Source organism: Carassius auratus, chromosome 5 (assembly GCF_003368295.1).
Source record: "Carassius auratus strain Wakin chromosome 5, ASM336829v1, whole genome shotgun sequence".
NCBI classification, from domain to species: domain Eukaryota; kingdom Metazoa; phylum Chordata; class Actinopteri; order Cypriniformes; family Cyprinidae; genus Carassius; species Carassius auratus.
This window is the reverse complement of record NC_039247.1, coordinates 13,878,728-13,892,324: the sequence shown is the minus strand read 5'-3', so window position 1 is coordinate 13,892,324 and position 13,597 is coordinate 13,878,728. Positions and strand designations below refer to the sequence as shown.

General features: G+C 37.1%; 1 protein-coding gene across 1 annotated transcript; it reads right to left on the bottom strand.

The window, feature by feature from the left end:
- Positions 1 to 7,447: 7,447 nt before the first annotated feature.
- On the bottom strand, positions 7,448 to 11,673 carry LOC113076680 (transgelin). The gene is made up of 5 exons (XM_026249368.1): positions 11,515 to 11,673; positions 9,140 to 9,324; positions 8,880 to 9,051; positions 8,671 to 8,773; positions 7,448 to 8,096 (listed from the first exon to the last, which is right to left on the bottom strand). The coding sequence occupies exons 2-5, from the start codon at positions 9,317 to 9,319 to the stop codon at positions 7,949 to 7,951; spliced, it is 603 nt and encodes a 200-aa protein (XP_026105153.1). The 5' UTR covers positions 9,320 to 9,324; positions 11,515 to 11,673; the 3' UTR covers positions 7,448 to 7,948.
- Between the last annotated feature and the right edge of the window lie 1,924 nt (positions 11,674 to 13,597).

Genomic DNA, 13,597 nt, shown 5'->3' with positions numbered 1-13,597 from the left:
AGAGAGTTTCATGTTCCTTTCACCATTTGAGAGGATCGGTGTCACTCTCTACATTAACTGCAAGTAGCTTGAAAGTTCAGTTTCAGTTGCCTCCTTCCTTGTCAGTGCTGTGCTGACTGTGGTTGTTGTGCTCTGCTTGAAGAAGCTTGCCAGTGACGATGACTTCTTTGCTGTTGGTGGCATTATTGCTACATGGTCAGTAGGCGCAGGCACACTGGGTACTCCTGGGTCAAGCTGACACCTGCACTGATCAGCCATCAGAGATCCTGCCTCCATAACAGCTTGCTTTTTCGCTGCATTGATCTTTTCACATGGTATGTATTTGTCCCTGAACCATGGATCCACAAGTGAGGCCATGTCCAACAGATCACTAGTTGCTGGATCCGTGTACTTGGAATTAAGGTAATCAACCATGCAGGTCTCCAGTGTTTTGCACAGCTCACTGTCACCCTCTTCATGTGACAGGAGACTCGTGTTGAAAAGGTGTAGTACAGGTCTGACATATGAAATGGTGACATGCTCTTCACCCGACAGAGCATCAGTAAAGTCCTATAGGGGTTTCAGAGCCTTTTGGACTGACTCCAGGATCTCAATGTCCTACCAGGTAGGAACAAGATGCCTGGATTTTTTGTCAGCAGACAGGACTTTCGTGATCGCAGGACCCTCTCAATCATTTGTTGGCGTGATCCCCAGCGTGTGGTTGACTCCGTGATGAGCTGGTGAGCTGGCAGACCCAGCTGAATCTGGACCCCAGCTCGCTTCTCTTCCTCCAGCTATGGGAGAAGCTGCTGAAAACTTTCTTACACAGAGAAATGGCCCGGGTGATGCGCTTGTCATTCATGACGTTAGTTAGTTAGTTCTCTTTTATTGTCTCCCTTAGGAGAAATATGAAATGCCCTGTCAGAATGAGAATCAAGCTTATTATGAATAATAAATGTTCAAAATGAAATCTCATATAATATATCAAAACATACTAATAGTATTATTTGATATAATATTCTAATATTATCAAAAACAAAATAGATATGCAACAAAAAAGACAAATAATAGAAATACATTAATAAAATAAAAATGACCAAACATTGGAGGTAAGTATAAAATGTACAGCGATCTATAACTATATTGTTATGGCCAAAAATATGTAAACCCAAATGATACATCAGTATATTATACATCAGTTTTTAATTAGTAAACATTATTGATAATTTATAAAACACTTACAGAAGTTGTATATGCTTACCTTTTTTAATTATTTATTTAAATAGGGGGATCATAGGGGGATGTGTGGTGAAAGCTACTCGTTTGAAAGTTGCTTTAAGATTAAATACATTGTCTTATGCTCCTTAGGTATTCAACTGTAAGCAGCAACTGCAAACAATTATTTTTCTGAGCATAATATGCTTTACAATTTCAGAGCTATTTTTTTCCAAATTAAATACAAATTTAGCACTCCAATAGCCAAATGAAGTCAAAGACCAAAGCACTGCATCCTCAGTCACTTCTTCAGTTCGGCCGCTTTGATAACGTTGCTGTCAACATCGGTCTTTATATCAACCAGCGCCTTCTCATCGAGCTTCCAGGTCATAAGTGCATCCTGTAGGGCTTCAGCTGTTTGCTCCCGGTGTGGTTTTTGTGCCAATTTTTGCCAATAGGGTTGTAAAAAAAATAATAATAATAATAATTGCTCAAAAACATTTATATGCTGTGCTCCTCATCTCACTAAAATAAATAACGTATTATTTTGTGCTCCTCATCTCACAAAATAAGACAAAAGTATGCCAAACATTTAACGTTGCTGTGAAATTATTATATAAAATGACTTGTCTAACAGGGTGGAATGGAGTGTAACAGGGTGGAACACCAGTGTTAACAGGTTCTAACAGTGGACAACTTTCTGTCATTGTCCTGCATGATTGCCCATCTATAATGTGTGGAACTGCACCTATATCATATTATTTCAAAACTATACAAAAAAATATATGTATATAATAATAATAATTCAGATTTCCTTTGGGTGAGGGACACAACAAATACAGATGTGGTTCCTTATCACAATCAATCATGGTGGCAAAATAGTTATCTGTTCAGATGGCTAGAGAAATAATTACAAATTAGAGAAGACAGACATAAGTTATTTTTTTATTTATATTTGATTAGAAATAAAGATGTTATAAATCATTTGGATGAACTAGATTAACAAACAACCACAGAAACCATCACAAGAAGGAACAGTAAATGGACAGTGATGGCATTTTTTTATGTTCTTTACCATGATGATAATTATGATGGAAAAAAATGGATGCTACTTTAATTGTATTAAATATTGTAATATTTCCACCCTCAGCCTAGTGGGTGGTCTTTTTTTTTGTTTTGTTTTTTTTATCTCCAAGAACGAGTTCTGTACCAGTGACCTGGGATCTTAAGGGGATCTTAATGGGATTCTTTCACAGTATCATATATATATATATATATATATATATATATATATATATATATATATATATATATATATATATATATATATATATATGAGCTAAATTGGCCATAGCTCATTGAGTGATCAACATTTAGCTAGCTAACCTTCTACAGATTAAAATAACTTTTATAACTATGTCAGATTTGTTTAAAAAAAAAATTGATAGGACAAACATTCTCCATAATATTAATTAGGAGTGAGACTTGAAGCTTACCTCAATTTGTACAGATGAATTCCTGTGGGAAAATTAATTTATGTCACTTCTATAAAATGGTCTCAATGAAATTGCAGTTGGTTTTGGGAGGCTAGAAAGTATGTACTAAAATGACTTCAGGGACACTGTAATTGTAAAGAAAATTGTAAAGAAAATAACAATATTTTCACATGATTTATATATACGATTAGAAGCAGTTTAGCCTAGTCTATAACATGATTAAAACTAATTTTGAGGTTTTTTTTTTAATCATTTTATGGTATATAATACTTGTAGAAGTTGATAACTTTGCACTGAGGAGTACATAATAAAATTGAATGCATATATCAATGAAAAGGTGTGTATAATACAAAATAGTATTTATTTCTATTATCCTGTTTAAGTGATAAACAAGACCTAAATATAAAATTTAAACCATATCTTATAAATATGTGACTCACTTGAAAGAAAATATGATTAAATAAATCATTAGGACATAAATGTCACTGTATAACTGGAATGTCCCATATGCATTATACAGAGGCAAGATGAAAGGAAAATGCCATCTAAACTGTTTCTTAAGACAGTCAATTCCCTTCAGAGATATATTCATACTTTGTGCATTGTGAACAATGAGTTTGCTCTGCCTGCTAATGTTTTTTTTCTCCTCTTTGTGTCTCTTGTCTCTGTTATGCCACTAACAGACTTTTGTCTTCAAGCGTATATTGGAAGAGTAATTTTGACAATTGTTTTTGAAGGTTTTGCCTGTGAAGTTTCAGTGCATTTGCGTGTATGGAACAAAGGACGCTTATGAAAAATTCAGAAGCACGTGGGCGTGATGTGTAAAAACAACTTCACCCACCACATAGGTCTACCTGTTCTGTACTTTGTGCACTCCAGTTAGGTTCTAGGGAGCACGTACACTGTGTGCCTGGAGGCAGTGCGTCATGCTGGATTAGAAAAAGCTCTTTCCAAAGTGTTGAAAAAATTAAAGTAACACTAGAATGTCTTGATGCAACTTTAAAAATATAATTTGCTTTCGTTAGAATTACTCAATTAAACCATTATTTAAAAGGGGATTTGTGTACTTTTGGCTATAAAGTGTATTCTGTGTTAGCACCATACACAGTAAAAGAAATGGACACAGCGACCCCATTGGAACTCTATGGAAACTGCCATCGTTAATCTTGCAGAGACGGTGAGCTTGAGCGGGGAGTTCTTTGTCGTGAGTGAGCAGGAGTAAGTATTCTGATTAATTATTTTGTATAGTATTTTAAAATGTAACGCCAGTACGCCATATTAAGTTAATTGCCTGCGAGATTCTCCTCCTGTCTGCACAGTAATGCGACAGAGAGTCGAGTGGTTATGACGCAATAGTTAGCCTATTTTTACAAAAACTGTTTCTACGGGGCCATAATGTAACATAGAAGGTAATGGAGCCCTTTATACATTGTCGTGTATCTATAGAAATAAATAATGGACAAACGGAGTCTTTAAAGCCTCAGATGTGAAGTTATTCGCTGTCAAAGTGACGCCAAAATGAATGGGAGGTCAATGTGACGCTAATGCTTCTGGTCTATTTACTTGCCGCCTGGGTTAGCACTGTGCAGAATTTATTCAAAATGTGAATACTACGGTGGCCGAGAGAGCTCAACACGCTGCAACTTAAGAAAACACAACATATGCAAATTTAAAAAACACCAGCAAATCTTCATCAGTTTGACAAGCTTGACATCAGTTTGTAGCAATAAGCAAATCATCACAACACATGCATATAACGAAACACGCTGCAAATCCTCACAACAAATGCACATTAAGAAACAATTAATGAAGCATTGCACATTTATTTTCATTAACCTTGAAATTATATTTAGCTGAGGATATTAAAGTTAGTCATCTTAAGTAATGTTTTACATTTAATCATAATTATTCGTCTTATTTAGGCTAATAACATCCAAAAGATAAAGCAACCATGCAATCAGGGTGTTAAAAAAGAAAAGAAAAAGAAAACTCACCTTTCAGTTCACCAACAACTCAACTGACCAGTAACCACTGCATGATAAGCTGGGTCCGACACTTTTTGGGGTCTCCTTGAAACATTTCCATTGTGGTCAGTGCTATTTGCAGTGCGTTTGTTAATTGCATGTGTTGTGAGGATTTTTTTTTTTTTTTTTTTGCTGGTGTTTTCTCAATTTGCATGTGTTTTCTTAAATTGCAGTTCATTGATCTCTCTCGGCCACCGTAGTACACACTTATTATGATTGTGAATAAACTTAATGATGTAGTTCTGGATGTGTAGTCTGTGTACTCTACATAAAGAATATGCAGATGGACCTGATGTAATGTAAATTATACGAATTACCATTAATAATCACGATTACAATACCCAGGTAAATAATCAAAAATCGTATACAAATGTCACCAGCCCAGTTAAGTGTGTATTTAGTTGATGATTTAAAGGTAGTTCAACTAAATGTTTATTCTTCATCGATATTCAGCAAAGGGCTACAGCACCCTTTGTTGGTGACTAAACAAACCATGCTGAAAGCTCCTCCCTGACATTTTTAGTCATTTTTATTAGTCAATACATTTTTGGAGGCTGAGTTAGATAGGTGGTGTATAGGTAATGTTGCAGTCTGTTGAGTATAACAGCAGGGGGCAGCACAGGACAGGTAATGTGACCCTAATCTCAGCCTCAGACGTCACGCCCACGGACCTGTCGACGCGAGACTAATAATGTGACCCTTTCCACATGAATCAAGCAATATGTCGTTTTCATAGTGGTCATAACAAGTCATTTAGTTGCATAAAAAATAATTTTGCTATGGCTGATTAAGCTTCAAAACCACAAAAATAGTGACACTATTGCTGTAATAATAAACATAAACGTTTCCTATTATTTTTGTTTCTTTCTAGGCTGTTTTTTTGTTGTTGTTGTTTCTCTGGTAGTTTTTGTTGTTGTTTTAAAATGAGTGTCATTGGATTTTCTGTTATGTAATTCTGGTTATTTGTTGAGCCACTAGAGACTATGAAGAGAATATGTTAAATCATGTAATGGACAGATCAGGAAGGAAGTGTGAAGGCAGGATGTAGAGAAGGAGGGAAGGGGAGGACGAAGGGATGTCAGTTATATACATAAGCAATATTCCCGCTGCGCTCTTCGCAAGCACAGACGCAAAAATGAGCTGGGAAAGCCATTTGATAGAAATCTAGTAAATGCAAAATAACTGAAATGCTCGGGCAAACCGCCATAGAGTTGTGGTGAATTGAATGCGGTTTTCAGGTTTCATAGAAAGAGCATGATGTGCGCAAATTGAGTCACTGTAGAAATCGAATAGCCTTCTTTGTTGCAGGCGAAATGGCTCAACACGAAAGCTAATGCAAACGCAGTGACGTGTGAAATAAAATATCATTATGTTTTAAAGAAGAGTGGCTTGATTAAGTGGTGAAAATAGCGTATGATAGCACAGTAACAAAACTCCGAAGCACTTACAGCCACACAGCTGTATGTGCAAACTCGACTAGGCCTGCATGGGGATGTTCTAATCTAAATGTCCAACCAATAGAGAAAAGTTTTGCTCAGAAAAAAAAGGAACAACATTTTTGGTATAGGAGTTATAGGTTTTGCATGTGTTTTTCTTGTGTATTACTTTTGCAGTTGCTATGGCATTACAATGCAGCTCTGAGAACTTTTTTTATTTGTATTAATTTTTGCTTGAAAACACTTTTTACTTACCTAACAATAAAAACTTAAAGAGATCAATTCATCCATTCTGAATAATTGGGGTCTTAATGTGTATATATTCAGGACTTATTTCAAACTTTAGTTTATTGGGATGTTATTTTAAAGTTGCATTGTAATGGAAGTTGTGACAGATCTTTTCTTCCGTATAGTGATGTACATCCAGGTGAAACAGATTATTACTCAAATCAAATCAATATGCATCAGTATGTCTGAGATCATATACAATAGATCTGTCCTGCTTTAACAGTCACTAAATACAAGCAGACTTTACATGTATAGATGCTCACCTCTGCCAAAACATGTAACACAAACACAGCATCACATTTAATCACTTCAGTCGCATTGCTTCTTCACTCAGCATGTAGAGACACACGGGAATAATATAAAATATTATAAAATAATAATTCTCTTAACATGCCACAAAATACTTTTAATATGTCTATTTTTCGTAGTAACCAAGAGAACTATCTTTGCTGAAGAAATAGACATCTGTGAACACCAAGCAGTCTCTTGAGACAAAGACATCGTTATCTTAATTATACTTCTCTGACTGATCAGTTCGAGCTAAAGAGGAAGTAAGTTCAAGTAATTGTCTGCATTGACCATTATACTGTGTAATTTTTTTGCAACAACTGGGGGAATCATAACAAACCGAACAACAGGAAGCTTTGGATCTGCTGAATGTGTCGTTCTCTAGCATTTAATTGCTGCGTTCACTGCTATTCTTCTGCATGATGATGACTAGTGAAGAGTGTTTCTACTGATTTACCTAAAAGTGTAACTCGCCCAGAATTCTGTCATCATTTATTTCATTACACCAAAAACATTTACCAACATGTTGTTCAAAACAATTTTTACATTTTTAACAATCCAAGTATAAGTTAATGCATGGGTAATTCTGCAAAATGTGTTAAATATTTTATCAACACTTAAGCTATTGTATAAAGCTGTTATCTGTAACTGCCAGCACTGTTACATAACACTCAGTGGAAGAGAATAAGCAAAGGCCGGAACACAACTGAACACAATGAGATTTCAAAATTTTAATGAATTTTATTAGCAAAATCAATTATCACTTACTCATGTACAATGTATAAGCATATTGATGTAAAGCCCTAGATTCATTTTGATTTTAGATCAGGAAATGAATATTGAGCGGAGAATATGAATTGGATCCACAGAAACACAGGACAAGACAATACTGTGCAAGGCCAAAATCACCTTATAGGCATTTGGATCCCATGGAATGCAGCAGAATGCGTTTCTCTGGAATGTATGAAATAGAATAATGGAATGTATGTCCGTCTGCACTCTAATAGAATTTACGGCAGACTAATGAAATTCTAATGGAATGTACAGGATACCAGCTCATGTTGTAGGGACTAGAGCAGTTTTAGGTTTGAAATGATACAGTGAATTTGTAAACTTTGGTTTAAGCACTGTGTGTTCTGTTCCTTGTTATTGTCCAGCTGGGGTTTGCTGAAGGGTTAAGTGACATCGGGTCCACTCTACTGAAGGACTGAGAAGGACAGGTCTAGTTGTTCAAGATCTGCCGAGGTCGACCGTAACCAGTCGTGCCCGCCTGCGATGCCCCTTTGTTAGTCCCCATCTGTAGGCCGATTACGTTCTGACCTTCTTTCAGCTGCTCCTCAGTGAACTCCCTCTTGTTCTCCTGGGATTTCCTGATGTAAAGATGAGAACAAATATTTACATTTAAAGTATAAAAAAACTAAGTGTTGAATGTTGGACACTCCATGCACTCAACTGCCGCAGCATTAATTACATAGCAACAGGAAAGTGGCTATTAGACTCCAATTATTGATGACAAAATAACCTTATATAATTCATACACTACATGACTGAGTACATAGTGCATAAGTGCATAGTGCATAATTGCGTTATCATTTAAGACACAGCTACTGTCTCTCTCTACTGTCTCTTGTGCAATATTAGTAATAGCTTATTTCTATGAGACACACACTTATCTGATTCCATGCTGGACACATTTAAGATGTCTGTCCAATAAGTGGTTGTAATCATGTTGCTATGACAATAAGCCACAACTTCAAAATGTTATGCAAACTGGCTTGTTTTTGTTATTTGGTCGCTATGGCAGCAAGTTCAATTTGCGAACAGGAAGAGGAAACCACAGCAACACCAAAGATTAAACACGGTTTCAGGCTTAGGTGGAAGTAAGCCTCTGGGTGAGCGTTCTGTACCTTAAAAAGGTCTTAGAAGGACTTTGACAACACTCACTTGTGGAACCAGCTGGGGTCACCGCGGTAACAGCCATCACTCTTAGTAACAGCCAGACTCCCCAGAGACAGCAGCGTCATTTGCACAGCGGCAAGGTCCTTACCTACCCATGCACAAACATATAGATCACAAAGAGACCAAGACATGGTGCTTCTTTGGCAGTAAGATATTAAAATAAAAAGATTGCATGATGTGAAAACGGCACTCACCCTCCCACAGGTCAACTGTCTGAAAGATGTCAGTCTTGGTGACCCCATAGCGTTCGGCAGCGGCAAGGAACTGAGAGATCTGCTCCATCTGTTTAAAAGCCATCGGCGAACTTTGGATCTTTTTCACAGGCTTTGAATCCTTAAAGAGACTGTTAATCAGCTCACACAAAATCTACAAAGAGAGAACAGAAAAAGAGATGATTAAAATGATGAAAGGATTGTGTTGTGTTACTAAGACTTTAATGGAAGAGGTGGCTTACACATCCATCCTTAAGCCATTGCTGAAAACCTAGTTTTCCAGGTTGAGGTTTTCCGACAGAATCCCCACACTGAAGGGTGATCCAGTGCACCAGGCGCTCCTCCAGCTCTGGATCGTACTTCTTGTCAATTTTACTCTGCACCTCACGACTCAGACCATAGGATGGACCTTTATTTGCCATTTTGACTGTTAAAACACGCAAACACAAAGTCATTTTCACTTTATTAGTTTTTCACTTTGTGATTTAGTTTTAGCTCATTTTTATAGTTTTATTCAGTTGTAGTTTTAGAATTGTGTTAGCTGATATCATTTAAATATTGGCATTTAGTGTTATTGCCAGAATTATGTAGATGTGCCAATTTCATGGTTGATGCAGGAGGGTTGTAGAAAATTGACAACATAATATTCTGTATCATTAATTAGAATTAAAATATATATACTACATTTTTATTTAATATTCATTTATTTCTCAATATTTTTAAAAAAGCATTTGAGTTTAGTTTCACTTTATCCAATTCTGTTATTTATCACTGGAGCAAACCTGAACCAGAATAAGCAGATGTGCTGTGTTTTTTAAGCTGTTTTGATATTGCATAATGTTTTCAGGCAGGTTTGGTTTTACTGTTAAAAAGCATGAATCTGTGTAGTCAGAGGATTTAGCTTAGTAATGAGTATCTAACTGTGACTGCCATGCAAATCCCACTCTCGACAGTAATGCAAATTTTCAATGCAAATATTGATGCACTCTGGTAATAACCTGCATTCAGTGTAGTGTTTGGTCTTTAACAGAGCAACCTCAATCTTTGACAACACAACATCTCAGATCATAAGCAGAAACTGCTGACCATCGAGTGTCAGAATTGCTTAAACCTGCTTTTGTGTCAAAATGCTCTTATCACATTTCAAACTGCTGTTAGGCCATATTGGATTTATCAGGCCTTCATTTGAATTCATTACTGTTTCAGGCACCACGTCAAAAACTAAAATGCAAGCACAACAATATGGGCAAACTTATACAGATCGAATCAGAGAGACAAGATAAAACTCAAAAGATTAATTTGTCAAAGTCCAACCCCAAAGTCATCTTAAGAAAACTGTGGCCTGTTTGCTAATCAGTCACGAGTCAGAATTTGTGACTCTTTTGCAACATCCCCACACATAAAGCATACACTCTTTCTCCAATTTTCTTGCTGTTTCCTGTTGTTTCCAGTTTAGCACACTCAGATTCCACAGCTAGAACCTGTTATAATATCAGACTTTCACAAAGCTTTCATGATCATGAACACATAATTGTCCCTGTAAATCCCTGAACTCACGCATCACTGCTATGGGTGATCTATGCAAAAAGACAAGTTACAACCTGCCCTTCCCATGTCTGTAGAGGAGGTGACGGGTGTGTGTGTTTGTGTGTGTGTGTCTGTCTGTGTTTGCATTTCACAGTCCAATTAGTTCACATCTGGTGATGATTTCTTTTGTTTGTAAGCAGTATCAAATACACACACAAACATATTAGCACACCCGTAGTCTCATACTGAGATACAAACCTTTCTCATATATGTCCTCGTATCTCAAATTACGTAACAATCTTATCTGCCATTTGGCTTCAGGCTCAAAATCATGGCTATAGTAAGACTCTCTCTTCAGCTCTATAAGAATGAGATATGGTGTATAAGCAAACACTTTTGATATGGTAAATGGAGAGAAACAATTATAAATGACTTTGTAATATTCAAATTTGTTATGGTTTGTCAAACCCGAAAATCAAATAGTCAACTGAGCTTTAACCACTAACACTCAGTACTCAAACACAGGAAACCAGGGGCATTTAGAGGAGCTGGTTTCAGTTCAGAACTAAAAGCAGTTTTACAGAGATCTGATACTCTCACTTGAATTTAGAGCGAGAGAGAGAGAGAAAGAGAGAGAGAATGAGTATAAAGAACAACCCTCATTTGAAGGGGAAAAACATGTGCGTCATTCAGACAGATTTTTTTTATTTGGTTTTGGAGTATGCAGTTTCAAAATGTGTGTGTGTGTGTGTGTGTGTGTGTGTGTGTGTGTGTGTGTAAGACAGAAATAAATGACATGGAGAAGAACAAAATTGCAACAGCATCAGCTACTGCCAATAAAAACTTTTTTATGGACACAGGGCATGTGAGAACAGGCAGAGGCATTCAACGGTATTCTGAAGAAAGATCTAAATTAGGAGATTTCTTCCTCGTTCACTGCTAAAACCACATCTCTAATGCTCAATCTCTCTCGGCCTATTGTTCTTTCTAACTTGCTCAATGTCCTCTCTTGGTCTCGGCATGTATTACATATGTATGTACAAAATCATGTTAACTTAGCAATATGTAGAGTTAAATGTACAGGACTTACCAGTTTAAGTGTAGAAACCCTGCTCAGTAGTCTTGATATGAAAAGATGTGTTCTGTGATGCACACAGCTGTGAGTGTCTATGTGAAAGAGAGTCTCTTCCCCTTTATGATAAAGTTTAGGGTCCAAACTCAGGGAGTGCCACCTTTATGGAAATGACTTCAGCGAGAGTGAGACCAACCATGAGAGAGAGGGAGTGAAGGACAGAGCGAGAAAGGCAAAAGAGGAGGTAACCACATCCATAAAAGGTCATGACTTTTTTCGAAATCTCTTTCTCTCCACCATTTCTGCCCCTCCCTTCCTCTCTCATTTTGCTGTATTGCAATGTGCGTCCTTATTTGGGTGAGGGAAAAGAAGCGGTCTGGACAGAGATTGGAATTTCTCCACATGCCTTCTCCTTCACTCCGCCCAGAGCAGTGGGAAGAGGGCGAGAGGAATGATAAAGGCATGAATGAGAGAATATCTTGGCAAGTTTCTATGGGGCTGCTGATTAAACCTGATTTCATCAAGGTTTGATGAAACAGGAAGTCACAGAGTAGACACATAACAACTCAATGAAAAATGAAACGGGACAGTGAAACTGGAATGGTAAATGTGACAGAAGTGAGAGAAAGAGAGAATGTCAGACAGACATGCCACTCCTGACATGCCATGACATCACTGGTGAGCTGTACTGATGTCCTCATCTGACTTCTGCTTCCATTAGTAACACAGAACTGAGTCACTTCCCTTTGCTTTTATATATCGTTTTTGTTAGATTACCCGTTAACTTGTGAACCTGTTAACTTCGGTCTACTAGTTTCTATACAAAAATATTGTCTAAGTTTATTTTACTGTGTTCTGAGTAAATATTTATATGTATTTATAGCTATGTTGATAGGGTTTTTTATGTATAATGTGGTTAACCCTGGGTCATTGTTTCAGGTTAGCAGAGTCTTGAGTTGTCTTGCTTCACATTTCACACTGCTCATAGTTTACCCAAGATTAATCATTAATCCTGGTATTCATAATCTAATGTTTCACACGGTACATTCCTAAACTCCGGCTTACCATTCTTATATGCACATTTGCTGTGTCAGTGTATTTTTTTTTTTTTTTGGTGAACTCAGCACTCATCCAGTTTACAGTACATAAAGACTCTAGCATTGTGTATCCACATATTATATGTTACAGACGTCACTGTCAAGTTTTCTCCGAATGTACTTTTCTGATTAAAAGTGTAAACATTATTAAACTCCACTCCAATAAACACATTTTCTTTCAGAGATTAATATTTTTCCAAACAAAACTACTGTTTGCATGTGTTTCTGTGACTGTGCAAAGCATGTGAATTTGAGGCATGTGATTGGTTGTCTGTGGCTAAGTGTTAGCTGTAAATCTGGCTATGCAATGTGGGCTTTACATCTAAAAAAAGATGCTAACCCTGATCCGTAGCGGCGTTTCATTACTCTGGGTAAAAAGTGGGGTTAACCTGGGGTTAAGTGAAGTGTGAAAAGTCCTGATGAGTCCTAACTCCCAAAAAATTCGATGAAACATTGCTATGGTCAGTCACTACAATTTTGAGAGTGAGTTCAGTTACGTACACACACAAAAAAATTCAGGGCATTCACGCCTGTATTTAAATGCAGATGTTCTGAACCTGTACAGGGTACATGGATCATGAAAATATATCATTGGATTAACCAAATGGTTTCTGTATAAATATAGACATATTAACTGCAGTCACGCCATCTGCACTTCAAGTGTCTGATGTTGGAAATCATGTAACTTTTACTATGTTCATTGTTCACTGTGTTACCTTGAGAACCAGCTTGTTGAAGTGAGGTCTAAACTGAGTTTGTTGAATGCATGAATGAAGCATTTGTGTAGCGCTTTATTGTGTATAGCTGTACACCCAAAGCACTTTACAATTATGAGGGGGTGACTCCTCAACCACCACCATTCTGCAGCATCCACCTGGATGATGTGGCGGCACTCATAGTACAGCGGCACCAGTGTGCTCACCACACACCAGCTACAGGTGGAGAAGAGAGAGAGTCATAGAGCCAATTTAGTGGATGGGGATTATTAGGAGGCATGATTGACA